At 35.2% G+C, this 20027-nt stretch overlaps 1 protein-coding gene across 1 annotated transcript in view; it reads right to left on the bottom strand.

Moving 5' to 3' along the window:
• The window catches only part of APOB (apolipoprotein B), a 35510-nt gene extending 17223 nt beyond the window's left edge, over positions 1-18287 (bottom strand). Inside the window, exons 1-21 of the mRNA XM_042828587.1 lie at positions 18170-18287; positions 16494-16532; positions 13580-13695; positions 12643-12788; positions 11462-11615; positions 11122-11277; positions 10013-10137; positions 9741-9826; positions 8719-8938; positions 7518-7745; positions 7211-7328; positions 6961-7107; positions 5809-6020; positions 5194-5431; positions 4461-4637; positions 3981-4172; positions 3203-3370; positions 1822-2033; positions 1080-1262; positions 734-855; positions 12-222 (exon numbers count right to left, since the gene is read on the bottom strand). Coding sequence (XP_042684521.1) covers positions 12-222; positions 734-855; positions 1080-1262; positions 1822-2033; positions 3203-3370; positions 3981-4172; positions 4461-4637; positions 5194-5431; positions 5809-6020; positions 6961-7107; positions 7211-7328; positions 7518-7745; positions 8719-8938; positions 9741-9826; positions 10013-10137; positions 11122-11277; positions 11462-11615; positions 12643-12788; positions 13580-13695; positions 16494-16532; positions 18170-18227 — 3308 coding nt within the window. The 5' untranslated portion in view covers positions 18228-18287. The remainder of the gene's footprint in view (positions 1-11; positions 223-733; positions 856-1079; positions 1263-1821; positions 2034-3202; positions 3371-3980; positions 4173-4460; positions 4638-5193; positions 5432-5808; positions 6021-6960; positions 7108-7210; positions 7329-7517; positions 7746-8718; positions 8939-9740; positions 9827-10012; positions 10138-11121; positions 11278-11461; positions 11616-12642; positions 12789-13579; positions 13696-16493; positions 16533-18169) is intronic.
• Between the last annotated feature and the right edge of the window lie 1740 nt (positions 18288-20027).

The following is a 20027-nucleotide window of genomic DNA, read 5'->3' as shown; positions in this document are numbered from 1 at the left end:
TTCTGAGTTACCTTATTTGTCCACTAAGAGTAACTTCAGAAATCTTCTTGTTATTAAAGTCTATTACAAAGGTATATGATTTCTTCCCAGAAACAGATTCATCAGTGATTCTGAATTTAGTACCAAAGTCAACATCAACATCTGGAATGGAGACGTCACTGGTCAGAATCTTCCTGTCTCTATTGTACTTAAAGGTCAGTGTGGCTTCATGCTGCTTTACACCTGGAAAATATAATATAGTCTTGTTATTCATGGCCATGGAGCATTTTGGTTTTCTCTAAGAAGGAGAAAAAATAGAATCAGTTGGAAATTATACCATTCTGAAAATCTAAAGAAAGCCTGAATGGGTCTCTCATTAAAAAAAAAAAAAAAAAAAAAAAACACATCTTGTGTTTTATGCAGTTTTTCTCCATTTGTATACTTTACTTTCATATTTCATCAGAACTGTAATTTTCCTATTGTTTATGTAGAAATCATTAATTTATCCTTTTCCATTCTTTCATTCATTGACATCCAAATTTAAATCTCATGAAGAAATTTTTAGAGATACAAAATCATGAAGAATTTGTAATGCGGTTGCAAATACGAAACAAAATTAGAGTGATTGGGTGTCAAAAGAATGTATTATTTCATAAATAGCTCTACTGTGTATTATTCATAAAAATCTTTTTTTCAGTTCAGTGACATACAGACCAAAACAGAAGTAAACCATATTTCTTTTTCAGACTCTTACCTTCTGCTTGTACTGCAAACTGTAATGTGTCTACCAGGTCATTTCCCTCTCTCTGCAGATCATAGTTTGCACTTGCAAAGTATTCTTTCACTTCCCCTGTGGACACTATTTCAACTTCAAATCTAAAGGAGGAGTAAACAAACGTCTTGTAAATAATTGATTTTGCTATGACCACAAACAGGAGGAACCAGACAATTCTTAATAGCTCTCTTTCTGAGCTGCTCAAGCTTGTCTGCATTTCAATATTTTTAAAGGTAAGCTTTAGGTAAAAGGGTAATGCAATAATAAGCCCTAAGAGGGAAGGTTAGTTAACCCAAAATAGACAGTCAAAGCTTTCCTAACTTACCTGGTTTCTCCAGTCAAGGGATAATATGGAGCTGCCTCCATGGAACTGGCATTAGAGTACAATAATTTAGTGCAGAAATTTAGACCAGAAATGAAAGGCTTGCATGACGTTGAGAATGCTCGGTTCTCAATCAGAGGTGGAATCTCTTCAGTTTTGGCTGGAGACACCAAATGTAGTGTGTTGCTGGAAAAGAAAAACAACTCATTTTTTCCCAGAACAGGAGTTCAGATATTAGCATATAAGTTGCTCTATTAGTAACGTTACACTCTAAATAAAAATAACTGAGGTACGGGCTTAATGAAATGACATCTGGTGGTTAAATGATCAAGTAGTGTATTATTACTATTATTACAAGCATTATTAGCAATAATTATAATTTCATGTGTTGAGCCACATATCCTCTCCAGTTAACGTAAGCCATTCATTTAAATTCCACTTAAAACCAGGCATTGCTAATACAATAAGTTCATGTGAGAGAAATCAAAGCAACGGTAAATCAAAGAAATGGTAAGTATCTTATTGGAAGTCACAGAAAATAGTGACAAATTAAAGAATCTGCTAGGCCTGGCACCTAAAATATTTACTTATCTTACAAGAAAAGTTATTCCAGTTTTACAGTGCCTGGGATTTTTCTAAACTGAAAATTTCCCTGTGTCTGCCCTAATCTCTCAAATTCTATCACAGTGAAAAATCAAGAAAAGGGAAGAACACATCCCAAAAGTTCTCATTCACTTCCCATTACCTGATACTGAGGAGCTTTGTTGGTGTCTTTGGGGCAGGAATGCTGAATTTCAGCTGTCCAGCTTTCACGCTAACATGTGCTTCAATTCCAGACTCGTGGAATATATTGGAATTCATTTCCACACCACTTCTAGCAAATTCAGGCATGTTTATTCCCAGATGTGTTACAAATTCAACTGCTACTGAAGGTTTAGCAATGAGTTCTGCTTGCATCTATTTAATAAAAGCAAAATAATGTATTTCATTTTCCCAAAATACTTTTTAGAACACAATGTCCTCAATCTTGACAATCTAGAGGTAGATTTTGTATAATTTATTTTGCTATTCAAAAAGTGGATTCCCAAATCAAATCAGCTGAGGGAGCAAGTAAGTGACAGCTGTCATGCAGCAAATACAGCAAGATTATAGCATTGGGAAACCTGATACAGAAGTAGTCATTCTGCAGAAAGATATTGTACATGAAGTTACTTGTGCGTATCTTTAAATCTGAAAACAAGAACCAGTTTTCCACTGTAGAGAAAATATAGCAATTCTCCAAAACAATGAGTACAGTGTTTGAAAACTTTGGATCAAAGATTTCAATTTCTCTAACCAGAAAACAGCTTCTTTTCGAGCTTTTGGTTTCACCATTACAGCAAGAAGGGACAGGATGCAAAATTCTGGAAAAGATTCCACAAGTAATGTAATGGCAGCTAAGAACAACTTTAAAGGCCTTTAAAAAAATTTGCTTAAATACTGCATACATTCTCAAATTAAAAGTTAAGTGAACTGAAACTACTGAAGACTTTATATAAAATATTGACTAAAATAGAACAAAATAATGACAAAAACTGAAATAAAGATTCCAAATATTTAATTTAACATTTTAACTGGAGAATGGTATTTTGTGCCACATTCACTGTAATTTTTTAAATTTTTAAATTTTAAAATATTTCTTGTAGAAAAGTTTCACTTAGCTCATTTTCCAATATTTCTTTTAATTGGAAAGCAAAATTTTCACTTTAATTTAGTTACATGAAAATTTTTTATTAACTGTTTTGTTTGAACACCAAATTCACATGCTGCAGCTTTTTGCACTATTCTCATTTGAGATCATGGAGAGAGAAATACGCAGGCAGAAGAATTGGCTGTAACGGATAATTAAAATGCATTTAATTCATAAATATCATTATATCACATACTTGACTTACTATATACATTACTTCTCATTTGATTGTAAACTTTATCCATGAATTAACTGAAGGCCTCTAATGAGTAAGTTCTTTTTTATTTCAGGAGTGTTTTATAGTTTTAAAAATTCTTTCGGTGTAAACAGTTTAATCCCTAAATGAGGTTGCTGAGTATTAAGAGAAGACAAAATAAAGGGAGCTGTTGAGACTTACACTTTTTTGATGAAGTTTCACAGCTACTTTGGCCCCAGGCGTCACTATTCCAGACAAGGCAAACTTCAGTTGCAAACCTGCTCCAGTTGGGAGTTCAAACTCATTGTCCATAAACATATAGTGGACAAATAAGTCCTTGTCAACACCTCTTGAGATGGCTTGTGCAATCTGTGAATCAAACAAGGAAACAAATATTAACTAATCAATGCTGGATACTAGATTTTATCACCTGCCTTGATATCCACAACTGAATGTGAATTGATTTAGATAATATGTAACATTCTGGCTTCCCCAAAGTCAATAGCAAAATGTCTTTTTGACTTCTTCAAAAGCAGTGTTTTACTACATATTTATGAACTGTACTACATTTTATTTTCTTTTTAATATGATATAGTAACAATTAATATTGATATATATATATATATATCTCACAATTAAAAAATCAGTAATATACCATACTGGCTATCACTGAGGTTTTAGGAATTGTTCCACAATATATAACAATTCTGCAATAATATCTGAACCCTCCTTTTTTTCCTTTCCTTCACCCATCTACAAGAAGCACTCTACTTAGTTATTGATAGGTATTTATGGGTACCTTAGAGTTCTTCAGACTAAATTTAGATATTTCATTTTAAGTATTTTTATTTTACGTGACCAGAGTAGGCATCAAATGTACATTCTTCATATAATATATCAATGAAATCAGAACGTTATAAACAACTGGTAGAAAAAGAAATAGTGGTGAATAATACATGTTGAAAAATTAGAAACATACCATTTCAGGAATTCTCTGAAGAGTTTTAAAGCACTCTAGAACCACGCTTCCCAGCAGTTTGAAATCATTGAGTTTCATGTACCCAAGCTCTTCTCCCAGAATTCGCAGAAATGCTCTTCCTTCAGGGGCTTCCTTCTTGCTCAATTCTTTTATCAGTTTTTCAAGGTTAAGAATTATTGCTTTAGTGATGTCCTGAAAATTCAGTCAGAAAGTAGTTAAATAGATTTAGAGAACTCCGTAAGGTCATGTATCTAGAATAATAACACACTGAATATCAGTTAGCGTTGCCATTTTTTCTTCCTCCAGACAAAGGCCCATCCCACAAGCCATGAAGAAAGAACACTGTTAAACATCATTTAAGACTTCCATTTTAGCATATTAGAAAAGGAGAAAGTTCATATACAATAAACATATAAGTGCTGTAATTACTATGTAAATATAGGATTGCTGTGCTGAACAGAGAATGCTTTCAAACTATACCTGATCCTGCTTGCCATCGTGGGAGTAACCAAAGTAGTCAAAGAGAGCCTTGGAAACCTGCTCTGGCACTTTGCCATCAACCCAGTACAGGGCCTTGCTTGCTGTATCTGGGAAAAATCCCTTCTCTCCGAACAAAGCTTCCAGTGTTGGTTCAAATCCCTTTCCATCCAAGCCAAGCTGAAACGAACAGAACAATGCCATAACTAAGAGAGGTTCTCCACTTCTTTGTACCTTTACAACAAACAGACTTTCTGGGGAACAAAAAATGCATTTACAGTATATCCTACAAGTCTATGATTCTTGAGGGAAAATATGCAAGCTAAGAGAATACTAGATACTATGATTAATTTTCTCTCGTTGGCGACACATCCAACATAAAACCTACACATAGGCTGCATCTCACTTAGAATCTACTATGAGTACTTCAGTGTGCCAGTAATGACTCATTAGCGTGAAGTCCATTTGTTACAGATGGGTTCATTTTACCCTAGCTGTGGCCTTTAATAACTCCAACAGGGTCGTCCATCCAGGCAATGGCAAGTGACATCACATAACGGATGGCTTGCTCTAAAGCCCATTGAGATCAAATGAAAGTCTCCTTGTAAGCACAGTGATCTTTAGGTTTCTCTCAAAGCTTGTAAAAACAATACATTATTCATGGAAAGTTGTTATAAGCAAACAGAAGTGAGAAAGAAAACAGATGAATGCTAGCAAAGGCTTTTGATAATTGTACCTCAAAGATATCACTTGGGCCAAAACCGTACACATTCAGGGTGGTTTTCAGCATAGTTTCTTTAGGAACATATCTGTTTGGATCAAATATCACATTTCCTTCTATTTTGGCAGAGATGGGATCGAGGCCAGGTACAGAAACTCTTTTGGAAACTTGATAATTTTGTGAGAATTTTCTGAAATCTTTGGCTGTTGGAACCTCGTTTCCTTTCAGTGCTTCTTCAACGTGGCTTTTTAGACTAGGAAAAAGGACAGCAATGCAAATATGATCAGCATGAATTGCAAAAAATCTTTATCCCTAAGTGAGAGATATCTTGAGTCATTTGCAGACGTTCATACAACTGAGGTGATTGTATAGATGGCTAGCTCTCTGCACACACTGACAGTAAGTCTAAGGGCAAGAGCAGCACTGCCCTAAAAAAGCTGCAGATCTACTCAGTTGATGTTCTTCAAACAAAGAGAACAAACCAGCAAACAATCAATCATAAGAGAAAACCCATACAAAACTCACACTACTAAACTAAATCAAACTAATTATTATGGAAGTTATGAAGTCGAAGTTATGGAAAAACTTCGTTCTTCTTAGGAGACCAGTATATAACAAAATTTTACTTACTCTTCAATGCCTACTTCATCAGAGTCTAGGATGTTGGCAATGTGTGAAGCGACAAAGCTTTTCACTTGCTCATTCCTTTCCCTTGTGAGGATTCTCATAATCTTTGTGAGATCACTTGGGGAAGGATTCTTCATCAGTAGCAGATAGGTTGCTAGACGTTTATCTGTAGGTGCATCTCCTTCCTGGAATTCTTTCATAAGTGCTGAACGATCCTACATAAACATAACAAGGTTGTCATACTCCTTTGGGAATAGACAGCATGAGATCATTTCAAGTACGTGATTTCTTCAAGACTGCATAATTACATAGTATCTTTTTTTTTTCTAAAACTTGTCAAAGTCTTGTCATTGATAATATTCTGATACAGTTTCTTAGATCTTTTCACAGAAATTATGTTTTTATTAAAATAGATTTTCTTACTCTGTATCTGGCAGATTAATTTGTTTTTTCTAAAAATGATTTTCTTGCAGGGGAATCTGAAGTGTTCTGGTCTGCAGAGAAAACTTAAAATTTATGTCATTCAGTTTAGGAAAAGAAGGTGATCAAATGCCCCACTGTAGGAAAACTGAAAACATAGGTTGAAAATAAATAGTAACAATAATAAAAAATTGAATGCCTTAAACGGAAGTAAGTCTGAGGATGTGGGCTCCACACGATTTTGGGCTCCCAGGCTCCTTTAAGACTTGTCTTAACAAGATCTCACCTTTTAGGTGAGATGAACTTACTGATGTTGAAATTGTCATGCCATTGTAATGTAAACACAAATCTAAGCAACACTGTGAACAACAATGATAACAATGTGCCAGTATGAAATAGCAACCTGATTTTTCATAGTAAATTCATTTAGATTTGAATTAATTCCTTATTTAAACCCAGCTTCAAATAAGCAGAATTCCATTTAAATCACTTGCAGGAAATTTCCCATTTAAACTCAAAGTGTCCATGTAAAGCAGCTTCTCCTCAAAGAAGTAACATTCACTGAATCAGACAAATTTCTCAGACATCTGGATAAGAAGTAAACTAACTAAAGAAGTTCTATTAGAGAAGGAAGGTAGCAAAATTGTGAATTGATAGGAGTGTCCTATTTTATTCAATTATTTCTGTGAACAGTGAAGGTGAACTGAACACGTTATGCTAGTTCTTGTGCATTACCTCTTCTGTAATGGTCATCTTCCGGAATGCCTGTATGGCTGCTTTTTGAACCGAAAGTGATGCAGCTTGATTTCTGATACATGTTTTAAGAGAAGCCTTCAGGCTGGGTTTAGCTTTCTCCATTACTGCACCCATGTTTCCAATAGCCTGTCAGTGATGAAAACAAAGAAAGATGATTAATTTCTTTTCTCCACCAACAGAAGCAAGGTAATATATGTGCTATGGTAAGGAAAGAAGCAAATAAAAATACCCGAAGTGTGAGATATGTGAGTTCAGCATCTCCAGAACACTCAGTGCCAAGCAGTGATACCATGAAGTCAGCAACATCTGTTATTTCCTCTGTCACAATCATCTTCTCATTATAAAACCTGAAGCAAAAAAATTCATTAGAAACAAATGGTTAAAATGGGAAATGTCTATTTATTCTGTTATTTCAGTAGAACAAATTCAAGAGAATAGCAAAAGAAAAAGCCCTCCAGGAGGACTGGTCTTATAGTTCACACATCGTAATGTTCTCTTGATGCTATTTTGTAAAATCACATGCTGCCTTTACTTACTTGGTAACAGCATGACTCAAGCCATAAAAGGAAGCTCTACTTGGCTGATACTGGGCCATGTTAAGCATTTCCCGGATTCTCTTTGGAGTTGGAGAAGGCAAGAGTCCCAGGGTATACGTGACCAGGTCAACCACAAGTGGATTCACGTTCCCAGTTCTCAGTATCTGAAGGACTGCACTGTAACACTCCGGAGTCCCACACTGAATCAGGGCCTGAATCGTGATGGAACTGAAAGGAAAAGCAATGGCTTTAATTAATGAATTTTTTGTTTGCAGTTATTCCTGTATGCTTTATGTTTGAAAGAAACATTTGACATGTTTGCTTAGGTCTGTTAATATAAATGTCTGGTAAATGTATGGCCAGAAGTAAAACACACAATTGCTAATCAGGAAAAAGATGCTTAATTTTGCAAATTATGATAATACATGACTAGATAAAAACAAGATGAAAAATATCAACAGTACTACAATTACACAGACATTTCTATTTTTTTTTCATGACTTTGAGATTTTCCATACTTTCAGTATTATAATACATTGAATCAGACTGAGGCTCTCTCTCTCTGGAGACTGAGGACATAAAGTATGCATAAACTCCCTGAAATCCAGCCAAGACAGGAATAGTAGGATTTAGGAGTGGAGGTCAATGTCAAACCAAAGGTTTGTGCCCTTACATGGCTCTAAAAATCTCACTTTCAAAACTGTGTTCTTGGAATTTGGAATTACATTGTCCTTGAGCAAAACTAGATCAAAGATATTTGGCCATAATAACATGTTTACTGGATTGCATCAGGCATATACACTTGGCTTGGTGGTGGGGAGGAAAACCCTACACTGCTATATTCAACTCAATTTAATTTATAGTTCCGTTTCTTCATTAAAATGAGAAGATTTGATCAGGTAATGATCAAGCAATATTAGTACTTCATAGATGTCTGGAACTTTCAGATCTATTTAAATTCTTACACTGTTTTCATTTATTCAATATTCAAGTTATTACCATCCGAGTACTTCTGATGGAAAAATATTCATAGGTCTTACTCTCTTACTTCTCTCTCTAGATTATTAATATGAAACCTATCTTTCTGAGGGACAGTCTTGATATCTATTTAAACTACATTTTGAGAGAATGTGCAGTGAATCATCAACCTCGGAATTATTTTGCTATGGCATCGACACACGCTGGAACTGCTGCAACATACCTTGAAGTTTCCATCATCTTTGGTACAAGAGAGCCAAGAGTGCTGTTGTGTAAACTTCTAAGTCCAGAAACAAATCTGTAAAAGAGTTTTGCTCTCTGCTGGTTCTGCTGGGAGGCGGTGAGTTTCTGCAGTTCCTGAAGAATTTTCAAAACAGCATCACCCTGCCTGGAAAATTTAGCATCTGTGCTTTCCAGTGCAAGCCCTTTCTCTTCCAGTTCATCTAGGAATTAAAGCAATAACACTCTTCATTACTTGATCAAGGAGCTCTCTACACTGAATATAATTAATATCAACTGCTTAGATTCCCTTATACTGCAATTGTTGAAGTTCAACAACTGAACATTTTGTAAAAATAAATGGAATTTAAACGCAATTCTCCCCAAAGTAGAATAATGATACTTATTTGCATAAAGCATCTGAAAATTTTATTAAGACATTTCCTTGGCACCTTGTATACTAGCAGAGTTCACCTTTCTAACTTTTAATGAGTGAGTATATCTTAGGAAAAAACATGCTCTGAAAATGCAACAATTCATAAAATTTCATAAATTCATAAAAAATGATTCATAAAAAATTCATTAAAAATTTCATAAAATTTCATAAAATTCATAAAAAAAAACAATTGCATAGTAAAGAAGGGCATTTCAGAACCGAACATATATTAATTGATGCAACTGAAGCTACAAAAGAAATTACGCTTAATTTAAAAAGTCTTGTTAAAGTCATGTTCAAAAAGATTAGAATTACTTTCCATTATTTAGATTATATAGAATGTTTTAATTATAAAGATTAATTTCAAAATTAAAAAGACAAAGATTGTGTAGAATTACAAGGTATTTTTGAACTTTTTTTTTTTCCACATTTCTCCCCAAATCTTTTTTCTGTCTAAGTCAATGGACGTTCATTCAAAATTATCATTTGTGTTCTCAAATACATTTTCAACAAATTCACTGTTTGAAAAAAAAAAAAAAAAAAAAAAAAAGGTTCATCTATTTGACATCTATTTAGAATTGCAGCTGTACCTCCATCAAAATTTCTGTTACTCATCCTCTGATTATCTTCAAGCTTCAGTGTCTGGTTGACTTCTGTCATCATACCATACTGATTTCTAGCAAACAAACAAAAATACAGTGCTTTAGTTGAGTCAAAATTCTTTGAGGGATCTTCCTACACTTCTTGCATCCTTGCAAACAAAGTGCAGATTTAGGGATAAAGTCAAGATAGAATTTGATACACTAGCATCTAAAATGAATATTTATTTTAAAATGGTAATTATAAATAGTGATCAACATACTTGTATGAGGAAGGCAGAAACAGGTGTTTTTCACTGCAGACAACATCTCTTATATGTTTTTTCTTTGCATCAATATTGTAGTGACAGGATTGAGTGCTACTAAGAAGGGTAGACAGTGGGATGTTCTGTAAAATGAAAAAAAATTGGCAGTTATTTTATTGAATAGTATAGGAAACAGTTTTAAAGTTTGCTAGTTTTCCTGAAACCTTAACTCTTATAGTCTATTGGATGGTGCATAACTTGTAATCATTCTCATGCAAAAAGGAAATTGTGCCACTAGCAAATGTAAGTCTCTCTACAAGCAAAAATCCCACAGATATTTTTCCTCAGGCATCACTGTGCTGTTTGGCATAGTAGTTACTTCATGATATTCTTATATGTAATATATATATTATTATATAGAATATAGGACTAGTTCATATAAACTAGCTTGTAATTTTTAGAGTAGTTCAGGACCCTCACCACAACTGATGTTCTTTCTAATTTCACTCTTACACACATTTTGAAGTTTTCTATAGCTAGGTGTAGAAGTAGCAGAAGTTATAAAATGTGCTTTTCAGAATGATATGAATTCTTCTTTTTATTTTTTTTCCTTAGGAAAAACACTGAATAGCACAGATGCCACGGTATCAGGAAGAAATCTGCAAATATTCATGCAAGCAACTGCATCTGATTGTAGGGGATTTGTAAGAAGCCTGAACAGCATGTCAAAACATTTATTTCAGGAGATTTAGAGCCCTCTCCTGCATATCACAGACATATCTGAGTGTTGGAGGATTATATGGTTTACATGAAGTGGGAATGTTGAGAATACTGACCCACAGAATAAAAATTTTGTATATAATCTGATAGATTATTGTGCAGTCAACAGTACCAACTCCAACCATTACAAGGTTTCCTCCAAGAATTCATGAGAGAATCATCAAAGATAGTTACATTATTTTTCTCTGCATCTGTTCTTCATTACTAACTGCCAACAAACCCACAGGCTGCTCTTACATAGGGGCTCAGAAAACCTTTTATAAGGTCAATAGAAAATTAGTAGTTGCTTATCTTTTTAAGCGATGTAGAAGAATGTTATATTACAGACTTTTTAGTGGTATACTTACTAGTCCTTTAACAATGGCAACAGGGCTGACATAATCTCTGATTGGACTGAAGTTGTCACAGGCTTTCAGGTTCCTGTTAATTGAAATATCTTCTGCAACACTTCCTCTTCTGGATTTGAACTCAACCTCACTGTCACACTTTCCATAAACGGTATCCTAGAAGGAGGAAAGGAATTAGTGTCTTTAAGGATGTCATCAGACACTTTCTATTCTGGCAGAAATGCACACACTGTTATCTGAATTTCCAGGTCTTCCGAAAATTATATCAAGAATAACTCTACTAGGTGAGATTTATTCCACTTATTAAGAAAACAAAGTGAATGCTTTTCAAAACTCTTACCATGGAAATTGTTTTTATGTTTTCCTCTGTTTCCGTTGGTGCAAGGAGAGCTGAGATGATTCCTCTCTTGAGATTGAGGACATTCAGAGGTTCATCCTTCTCTGGATACAGTTTGACTTTTGTTCCATCCTGAGTGCTGAATTTTAGCTCATGTCTGCCAAAAAAATCCCCGACATTAGTATGAAATCATGTTAAAACCACCCAGGAAGGCGTGGTTTTAAACTAACAGGCTATACCTAAAGCAGCATGTTTTATCTTGGTCTATTGTTATTTAATATTTATTATTACTACTATTAAAAAAAAAAGTATTATTAAAGTAGGTCCTTCCCAGCAAAATTCTAACCAAGGACATTCTGGTATCACCAGACTACGTCATGTAAGGACAAGTAAATATCAGGAGCAATGGCTGGAAGTTGGAATTGCAACAATTCAGATAGTAGATGAGCAAATTTTTAGACTGAGCTAATTATTAACTACTGCAGTTATCTACAGAATGATGGGAAAGACTAAAAGCCACTACTTGTGCTTTTAAATAAAAACTCCACTGTGAAAAATATATTTTAACACTCTCCCAAGTTTTTTAAAATCTATGGGTTGGGAGACAAGAGGGAGCGTATTGTGAGACACTGCAATAAACAAAGAAGTACAAATAATGCATACACTACCAGGCACTGGGCACTAATTGGGTGGAGGGAGTAATAGTAAGCTTCAAAAGTAGATAAGCAAGGAAAAGATAAGTTGCATAGGTCAGTAAAGATCATGGTAGGAAATCCGGACTTCAGTCTCGAATGCCTTTCTATTGCACAGTCTTTGTACCGTATCAGCAATGGAAAATGGCTGCAGACAGTCATGTGAGAATTTGTGTACGAGAACAAATATTCCACTTACAACAATCTTTTAGGGAACTAACCAACAGTTTCATGATGTAAATGATATAAAAAATTACAAAGACATTCTAGGTGAAAATTCTGGTTAGAAAAAAAAGCTTCCCTGGTAGAACTGCACTGGCCCCAAACATAATGGGGAGAGAATTGCTATGGAACCAGAATATAAACCTGCCATATTATCACCAGCATGTCCTAAACCTGGAAAAGTATAGTCTGGGCTGTTACATTACCAGCCATTCAGTGCTAAAACTATAGGTATTGATGAATTAGTTACTGATAACTGATATTTCTTACTTGGACATGGCATTTGCAAAGTCTTCAGAGTTCTTTGACTTCTTCAGCATGGCTCTTCTCTCACTGTCAACACCGAATGTCTCCCTTAGGGAGCAATGCATTGTCCTCAGGATGAACTGGCACAGCTGTGGTACCTCCAGCTCAACCTGAAAATACAAATTATGTGTTTAGCTGTTTTTTTTTTTCATTACAAGTTCCCCTATCATCTTGCTCCAGTCTTGAAAACACAGTGTTCCTTGCGTTGGGCAAAATGTCAGAATCATGCTGACAGCTGCTCTTGTGAAAGATGCCAAAGTGCTCTCAACAGCTTAAGGTAGCTTGAGGAAGAAGACTTGAGAACAAGTATCGGTTTGACTAATGGCACGAAGTGTCCTATACGCATATTAAAAAAGCAACTTTAGGTGTTGAAAATTTACAGTACTAGAATAACTGTTTGAAAACTTGTGTCATTGTAATGATTACTGTTGCACGTCAGAATACTGTAAGCCAAAAATAAAAATCAATTATTTAACTGCGGGGAAAAAAACAACTAGTGAAAGGAATGTTTTGGAGAAGCTAGAAGGGGGTTTGGGACAGACATTAGTTTAATGCCCAGTGGGGCCTTTTATTCCTACAGTGTGGATCCTGGCTTGATGGTTACCACCAATTGGTTATGATGGCATCAGTGAGTTGTTTTCGTTTGACTTGTAGAATTATTTGATGTACACTCAACCTGGTAGCCAAGGAAAGCTCAGTTACCAGGTCTTCATCCTCTCCCTTAAAAATGCAGGACAAAAAGCTCTGATACAGTGCTATAAAGGAATATTCTGCCTAGAATGGGGAGAGTTACTCTTCAGGACTCTCTATGAGTGCCTTTCAAAATAATAATTTTACCCAGCTGTCAAGTATGTTAGTTGATACACAGTCCAATGAGTTGTATTTACTCCTGTTTCCTTACTTTACAGGTGATCTTTGAACCGCTTCGAGAATCTGTTGTTCCCATGATCCCACTTGATGTTTCCGCTTCGTATAAGTAAACATATTTTCTAAGGCTTTTAAATCGGGCTGCATCTTCTGCAATTAGGAAAACAAAAGTGTTTTCATCACTTGGTAGGATATACATATCTAGATCCATATCAATGTGTAACTAAAATGTATAGCACTCATGAAGGAAACATGCAAACTGTCCCACTACTTTCTTGTACATTTGCTATAGAGGAGTTCATAGACAAAGAACAGCTTGATAAGTTCTAAAGAAACTATAGCTTAGACAATTTTTTTTAGTTGGAAATTTTAAGTTTTTGGTTCCACAGCTCTATATTATGAGTGCTGACAATATGACCCCATCTGGCCACGAGATCACATTCCATTAAAGATAATGACAGAACCACCAGAAAACTTAAGATGTAGAACTGTTTTAAAAATGACTCAATTTGTTCTATTTAAACTAATAAAATGGAAGTTTTAAAATTGCTGATAAAATGATTTATTTCATCTAAGATTTCCACATAATAGTTCAAAGAAGATGCAAGAAGCTCCATATAACATGAAAAGGACTGAAAGTAAATAAACATGGAAAAGAATAGGACACCAAATCTAGCATTCCTCATTACTATTTCACCTGAGTCTACAGAACATCTTCCTAAAACCACTGATTCACTGTAATCAATTCACATATTAAGTCAAGGAATTTCCTTAGAACAGACTATTTTTTCTTGTAATTAGATTTTAGCTACGTAAAGATCATTCAGTGCATGACAAAACCACCAAGTTTTTGAGTGAGGATGAGGCAGGAGGAAGGATTTATGAAGGTGTTTCTCTTAATACCAAAGGAAACCACAAAACATAATGTGCTTCCTCAAAGGAATGGATTTAACCAGCATTAAACATGTGCCTGTTGATTTCAGAGGCAATTTGTCTATAATTTTGAATCCTACAGGCAGGAATGATTGGATGTTAGGGGATGCTTCCCTGAGAGAGTGGTCAGGCGCTGGAATGGGCTGCCCAGAGAGGTGGTGGAGGCACCAACATTCAGATGTTGTACAGAGGGACATGGTTTAGTGAGAAATATTGGTGATAGGCGGACGGTTGGACTGGATGACCTTAGAGGTTTTTTCCAACCTTGGTGATTTTATGATTCTATGAATATTGTAACAGACACTAAAAAAAAAAAAAAAAATGTTCACTCTCAAATGCAGGGATATAATCTGCTTTTGATGTTTGGAATGTGGAATGCAGGCCACATAATGTCCTCAGGTACAGTTAATCCCCACCATATTCACAGCTATCATTTTAAACTAACCATATGATTGGGCATGTTAGGTGACAGCGTTAAAGCAGTTTAGTTGCACCTGAAGCAGAACCTTATCATTCCCTCGGTTTGGACTGAACATCTCACAGGGTTGTGATGTTACTGTGATGCTGAGTGAAAAGCAGTTTCCTAAATTGCTCCTATGTGGTCATTTGTGACTTTCAAAACGTATTTGATCTACTTTTACAGAAGCAAAAGATAAAGTTATCTTGCTGTAAACCCACACACCCACCATCAAATCTCTATGGCTTTGCTTTCCAGCACCCGCCATGAATGTAGCATAGTCCTCCTCTGTTATAAAATATTTATTATGTCACATGGCAATAGCAATGGGATCTTGCTATATATGTCACAGATTCGCATACTTAGAAAAGAGAATAATATATTACTATGAAACTTTGTATTTCCTCCTTGGGCTATCATTTTAATAAGCTTTACATACTTCAACAGTGTTTTAACTGAATTTAATGAAATTGCTACAAAGAAATAATGTAATTAAAAATAAGTATCATCTAGCACTCAGCATCTTGCAAACATTTGAAAAGTCAATTAAGTAATCTTAAATTTACCATTTCAAGTAACCTTAAATTTACCACTATCCCTGTTACTTTCTGCTGTCCTGCACTTTACCACTGCTTAACTGTACATGCTCAGAAATTTTCGCAAGGTCACTATGCACTACACTAAAGCCAAAAAGACAATTATTGATTCACTTCCTGTTTTAAACAGCAATAAATGGAAAAGGAATGTGGAAATGACAAGATTAGAAATGGAAACAACAAAGAATTTATTATATAAAAAATACACAAGAAATTGGCGATGAAGCCCAGAAAAGTCTTCGTTTGGGGCATCTGAAAAAAACTTCAGTTGCCTGGAGATGGTGCTGAAGTATCCAAGCAGAGAAAAAAAGCCTGAAGATTAAAAGGGACAACGAAGAAAACAACCCATTTGATACTTTGACCCTTCAGTAGAACATTACGTGTCTAACCAGGCAGTCAGGGCCAGGTTAGATAGGGTATAAAGTCAGCATTTCCTGAGTCTGGACTTGTTTTTAGGAATTGCTGTTCCTGCTGATAGAGCTGATGATTTATTCTACAGGTATTTAGTTAGATATCCAAGTGCAATTCTGTGGGCTAAGCAGACAATGTGATGGGAATGTAAGAAGTGAGATTCAGCCCATGTAATTGTAACGTACATAACCTCATTAATAAAGCTTAAGATTTGATAAAAAAAAAGATTTCCAGAGTAAGAAATTTGCATGTGACAATTAAGAAATCAACAAAACAATGAACAAAGTAAAGTTTCTTAAAAGGGGACTTTAAAAAGTTTAGAAACACCACCTCATCTTCTATGATCTTATGAAACTTCTGATAGTCTTAGGGCTAAGCTTTATGGATAATTAAATACCTAAAATAAATGACAATAAATACTTTGGAATATCATCAGTTTTGTTTTAGTTATTTCAGAGGAAGAAATTTACAGAATAGGAAAAACTCTGAAGATTGTATTCAGCTAATACAGAAATGTCAGACAGCAAAAGCAGATGCAAGAAATCATTTACTTGAACATCCTGGGTTTCCGTTTTCAGGTGTTTCTTCCTCTGCAAATAGTAAAAAACAAGAATTAAAAGTGCACAAGCAGTTTTGTAGCTTTAGAGCAAGGCTTATGCAAACAAAAATGGAAATAGTTTTCATTGCAAGATCTTTCTAATGAATATCAAAATTGCTATAGTTTTGCACTGACATAAATAACAAATATGCTTAACATTGATGACACAGAGTCAAGTTTAAAGAGTATTACATGAATTGTCTGACCTTGTGAACAGTGAGCTGAAAGTAGGATCTTCAGTTCACTACATTAAATTGCTTTGATTTAAACCTCAGGATCATCTTCTAGGTTGACCAGTATTTTTAAAGGCTCTGTGTTATTTGAAATTTTTTAAAAGTGGGCACAAAATTTATAGGCAGACAGATAAAATGCAACACATGTAATGCAGTTTGCTTACTGTAAAATTTTAGTCTATTTGGAGTACAGATGAACTGCAGAATGGATGAATGCTGTAATTTGCACTTTGTACACTCAAAAAATGGCAACTTTGATACTAACACTGTAATTTTCTATAACCAAAACTTTTCCAACAATTTGTGTGTGTGTGTGTGTGTGTGTGTGTGTGTAGAAAATATAGGTGAATATTCAGAGTTCATAACTTCGAGGAAAAGAACACTTACTGGAAGTCCATTCAATTTAAGAAGGATTATTTTCTCCAATGTATCTTAGATACATCCCATATCACTCTATTTTAAATAGAATAAAGCGTACTGCAGTTAAGTTTGCTGCACTCCTGTGTTGATATATCATTCTTTGGACTTTCACATATGAATGCCAGAACTTTTCAGAATAGTCCCTGTGGACTTTCCAAGCTTCCATAACGGAAGGTTGATTGCTGTACAGTAGTACAGCAGTTATAGTAATTACATTAATAATAAGCATCCTTCAAAACTCCAGTCAGCATCAGAATATGATGCTGAATTGTATCTGCATACAAACCCTCAATCCGCATATAAACTCTGGTGCCAGACTCACCCTCTTCCCGAAGATTCCTGAAATCTTAACATTACATAGTCATATTCTAAAAAGCCATTTCATGGGAAGCAAAGAGGTTGCTCACAATATGCAGCATCGTATTGACCCAAGCTGTCTTTTCTGATTTAGAAAGAAAACTTCACTAGCCTAGTTCTCTTATTACTACTACTGATGGCTGTCTTCCTTCAATAGAAAACTGTATTTCAAATGTAAGTGCTACCTGTCAAATACATTTTACTTTATCACTTCCAGTTTTTCCACACACACACACAAAAAGGGCTAGCAACAGCTGGAGTAAGTCCATATTGTAAGTGACAGCACTTCCATGGAGGTGAGTACGGAACAACATTACAGAAAAACAATCAGGACAAAGTAAACTGTATCAATTTCTCATAAATTGAAAAAAAAAAAAAAAAAAAAAAAAAAACAACCATTGAATTTGATCAAAAAACAGTCAAAAGACAACATTTGTGACTTTTCCTGCATTGGGATCCTCTTGCTGCCCAGCCCAAGAAGGGGAAGAGATGATCTCTTTATCATTCTTTCCATCTCTAATTCTATAAGCCACAGTCCTGCTGATTTTCACTTTCTTCTTATTTTAACAAGTTCACAAATAAAGCAGCAAAAAATGCTGACATAAAAGATGGTACTTACGTGTGAAAACACCACTGCTGAGCAGCAGCAAGAGCAGCAAGAGCTGCACAGGGCCCATGGCGAGCCCTGGATGCTCTTGGTCCTCTTTCTTTTCCTTCCCTCCCTCTTCACCTCTTCACCACCACCTCAGAGGGAGAATGAGCCTTCTGACTTGGACCTTCATTTATATAATCTGTAGCAAGCAGCTGAGGCAAACGGTTTAGAAAGCTCAGAGCAAATTGCCAAAGGTCCAAAGGTGAGAGATCTAGATCCTCACTGTGTTCCAAACACTGCTCTGCATTGGTTGCTGGGAGTCCCTGAAGGCAGAAGACTGAGCATATACTAGAAATAAGTTACTATCCCAGTTGTTGAGTTAGTTTTTTTTTCACAGAGTTTTGAAAACAACATCACAAGCTGCAGCATTTCGAAGCATTTTCAAAGACATTTCCCGTGTTTACACTGGAAGGCTTAAAATGCATAAATCAGAGCTGGAAGAAATGAGGATCCCTGAAGCATGTTTTCGGCATAGATGTTGAGAGTACTTCAGAACATCAGAGATGATTGTATGATTTAGGCATCTTCCCTTTACAGGCAGAAGAATGAAAAGCTTCTTTTTTCCACAATTTTTTTTCTTTTTTCTACATAATCTTTAACACGCTTTTCTAAAAACAAAGTTGGATTTCCTTGCAGTATTCTGGCAATCAGAATGTGTTCCTGTTGAAAGTGAGCTCTGCATAATTCTTTTCTTTTCTTGTTTTTAGATTCCATTTCTTTCATTCGTTAATGTAGCGAAGATATGAGAATGAGTTGATAACATTCATTTGAATGAAGAAGATAAAACTCTGAAGAAAAACTAAATTCAGAGAAACGAAAAGATTGTTTATGAATATGCACACTGGTAAAAAGTTTGGTTTTCTGTCATGAGAAATCCCACTCATTTGAATTCTCACTCAATTCATATCTATTGAAGCTAACTGCAATAGTACAAACACTATGGAAATAGTTGAGGCCATTTTGTTCAGTAAATCTAATTTTCAGATATCTTATGAAAATGAAATGTTTTGACATTCCCAAATCAAAATACTTCCTCTTAGCTTACTGAATCAACAATTAAAGTTTAGTAATTTCTTTCACCTTGAAATGTTACCAACACAGCAGTTATCTTCAAAGCCTCTTATTTCCTCATACCCTTTCTCTCTTGGCCTTCATGGTTAAGTTACCTTTCCCAGGATGCACTATGAGCACATAGGTCCTAGCATCAGTTCAACCAAATGTTAAGCATGAGGCATCCTATTCAATAAAGGACACATAGTTAAAATTTTGTCTGTGAACACTAGCAACAGAGGTTTTTTGTTCACTTTAATGTCCACAGATGTCTCTGTATGTGTTGTGATACACAACAGTGATTTTACTTTGTAACATGATTTTATCATTTGATCCCTTTTCTCCATCCAAATGTTAAGAGATCTTCACTATTATTTCAAATCTGTTTATTTATTCACTTCAGCACTGTAACCTGATAGAGCTCTGGAGTGCCTGGTGTTCAGGTTTGTTAGCTGTATCTGTGTTTTCCTGTGCCTCCTCACTGCCTTCAAGCATTTCTTTGGGCTCAAACTGAGGCTGACTGATTGAATTAGCAAGACACTGGATGGACATAAATAGATTACAGAAGTCATGACTCATCTCATAGCATGATAAATGTGTAGGTAACCCCATTCTACCGTGACAGGTTTATATTGCTGTACTACCTAGGCAAGGAGCAGTGGTTTTTTTCACAGTTGATAGCACAAAATGTCACACAATGCTTCTAGTCACCAAGGAATCATCATTGGAAGAAATCGGCATTCAAATGGAAGTAAACACAAAGCCACTTCTGTGA

The sequence above is a fragment of the Centrocercus urophasianus genome, unplaced genomic scaffold, assembly GCF_019232065.1.
Source record: "Centrocercus urophasianus isolate 14NV4802_14NV808 unplaced genomic scaffold, USGS_Curo_1.0 seq_10, whole genome shotgun sequence".
In the NCBI taxonomy this organism is placed as follows: domain Eukaryota; kingdom Metazoa; phylum Chordata; class Aves; order Galliformes; family Phasianidae; genus Centrocercus; species Centrocercus urophasianus.
The sequence above is the reverse complement of the archived record's forward strand: the minus strand, read 5'-3'. Positions and strand labels throughout refer to the sequence as shown.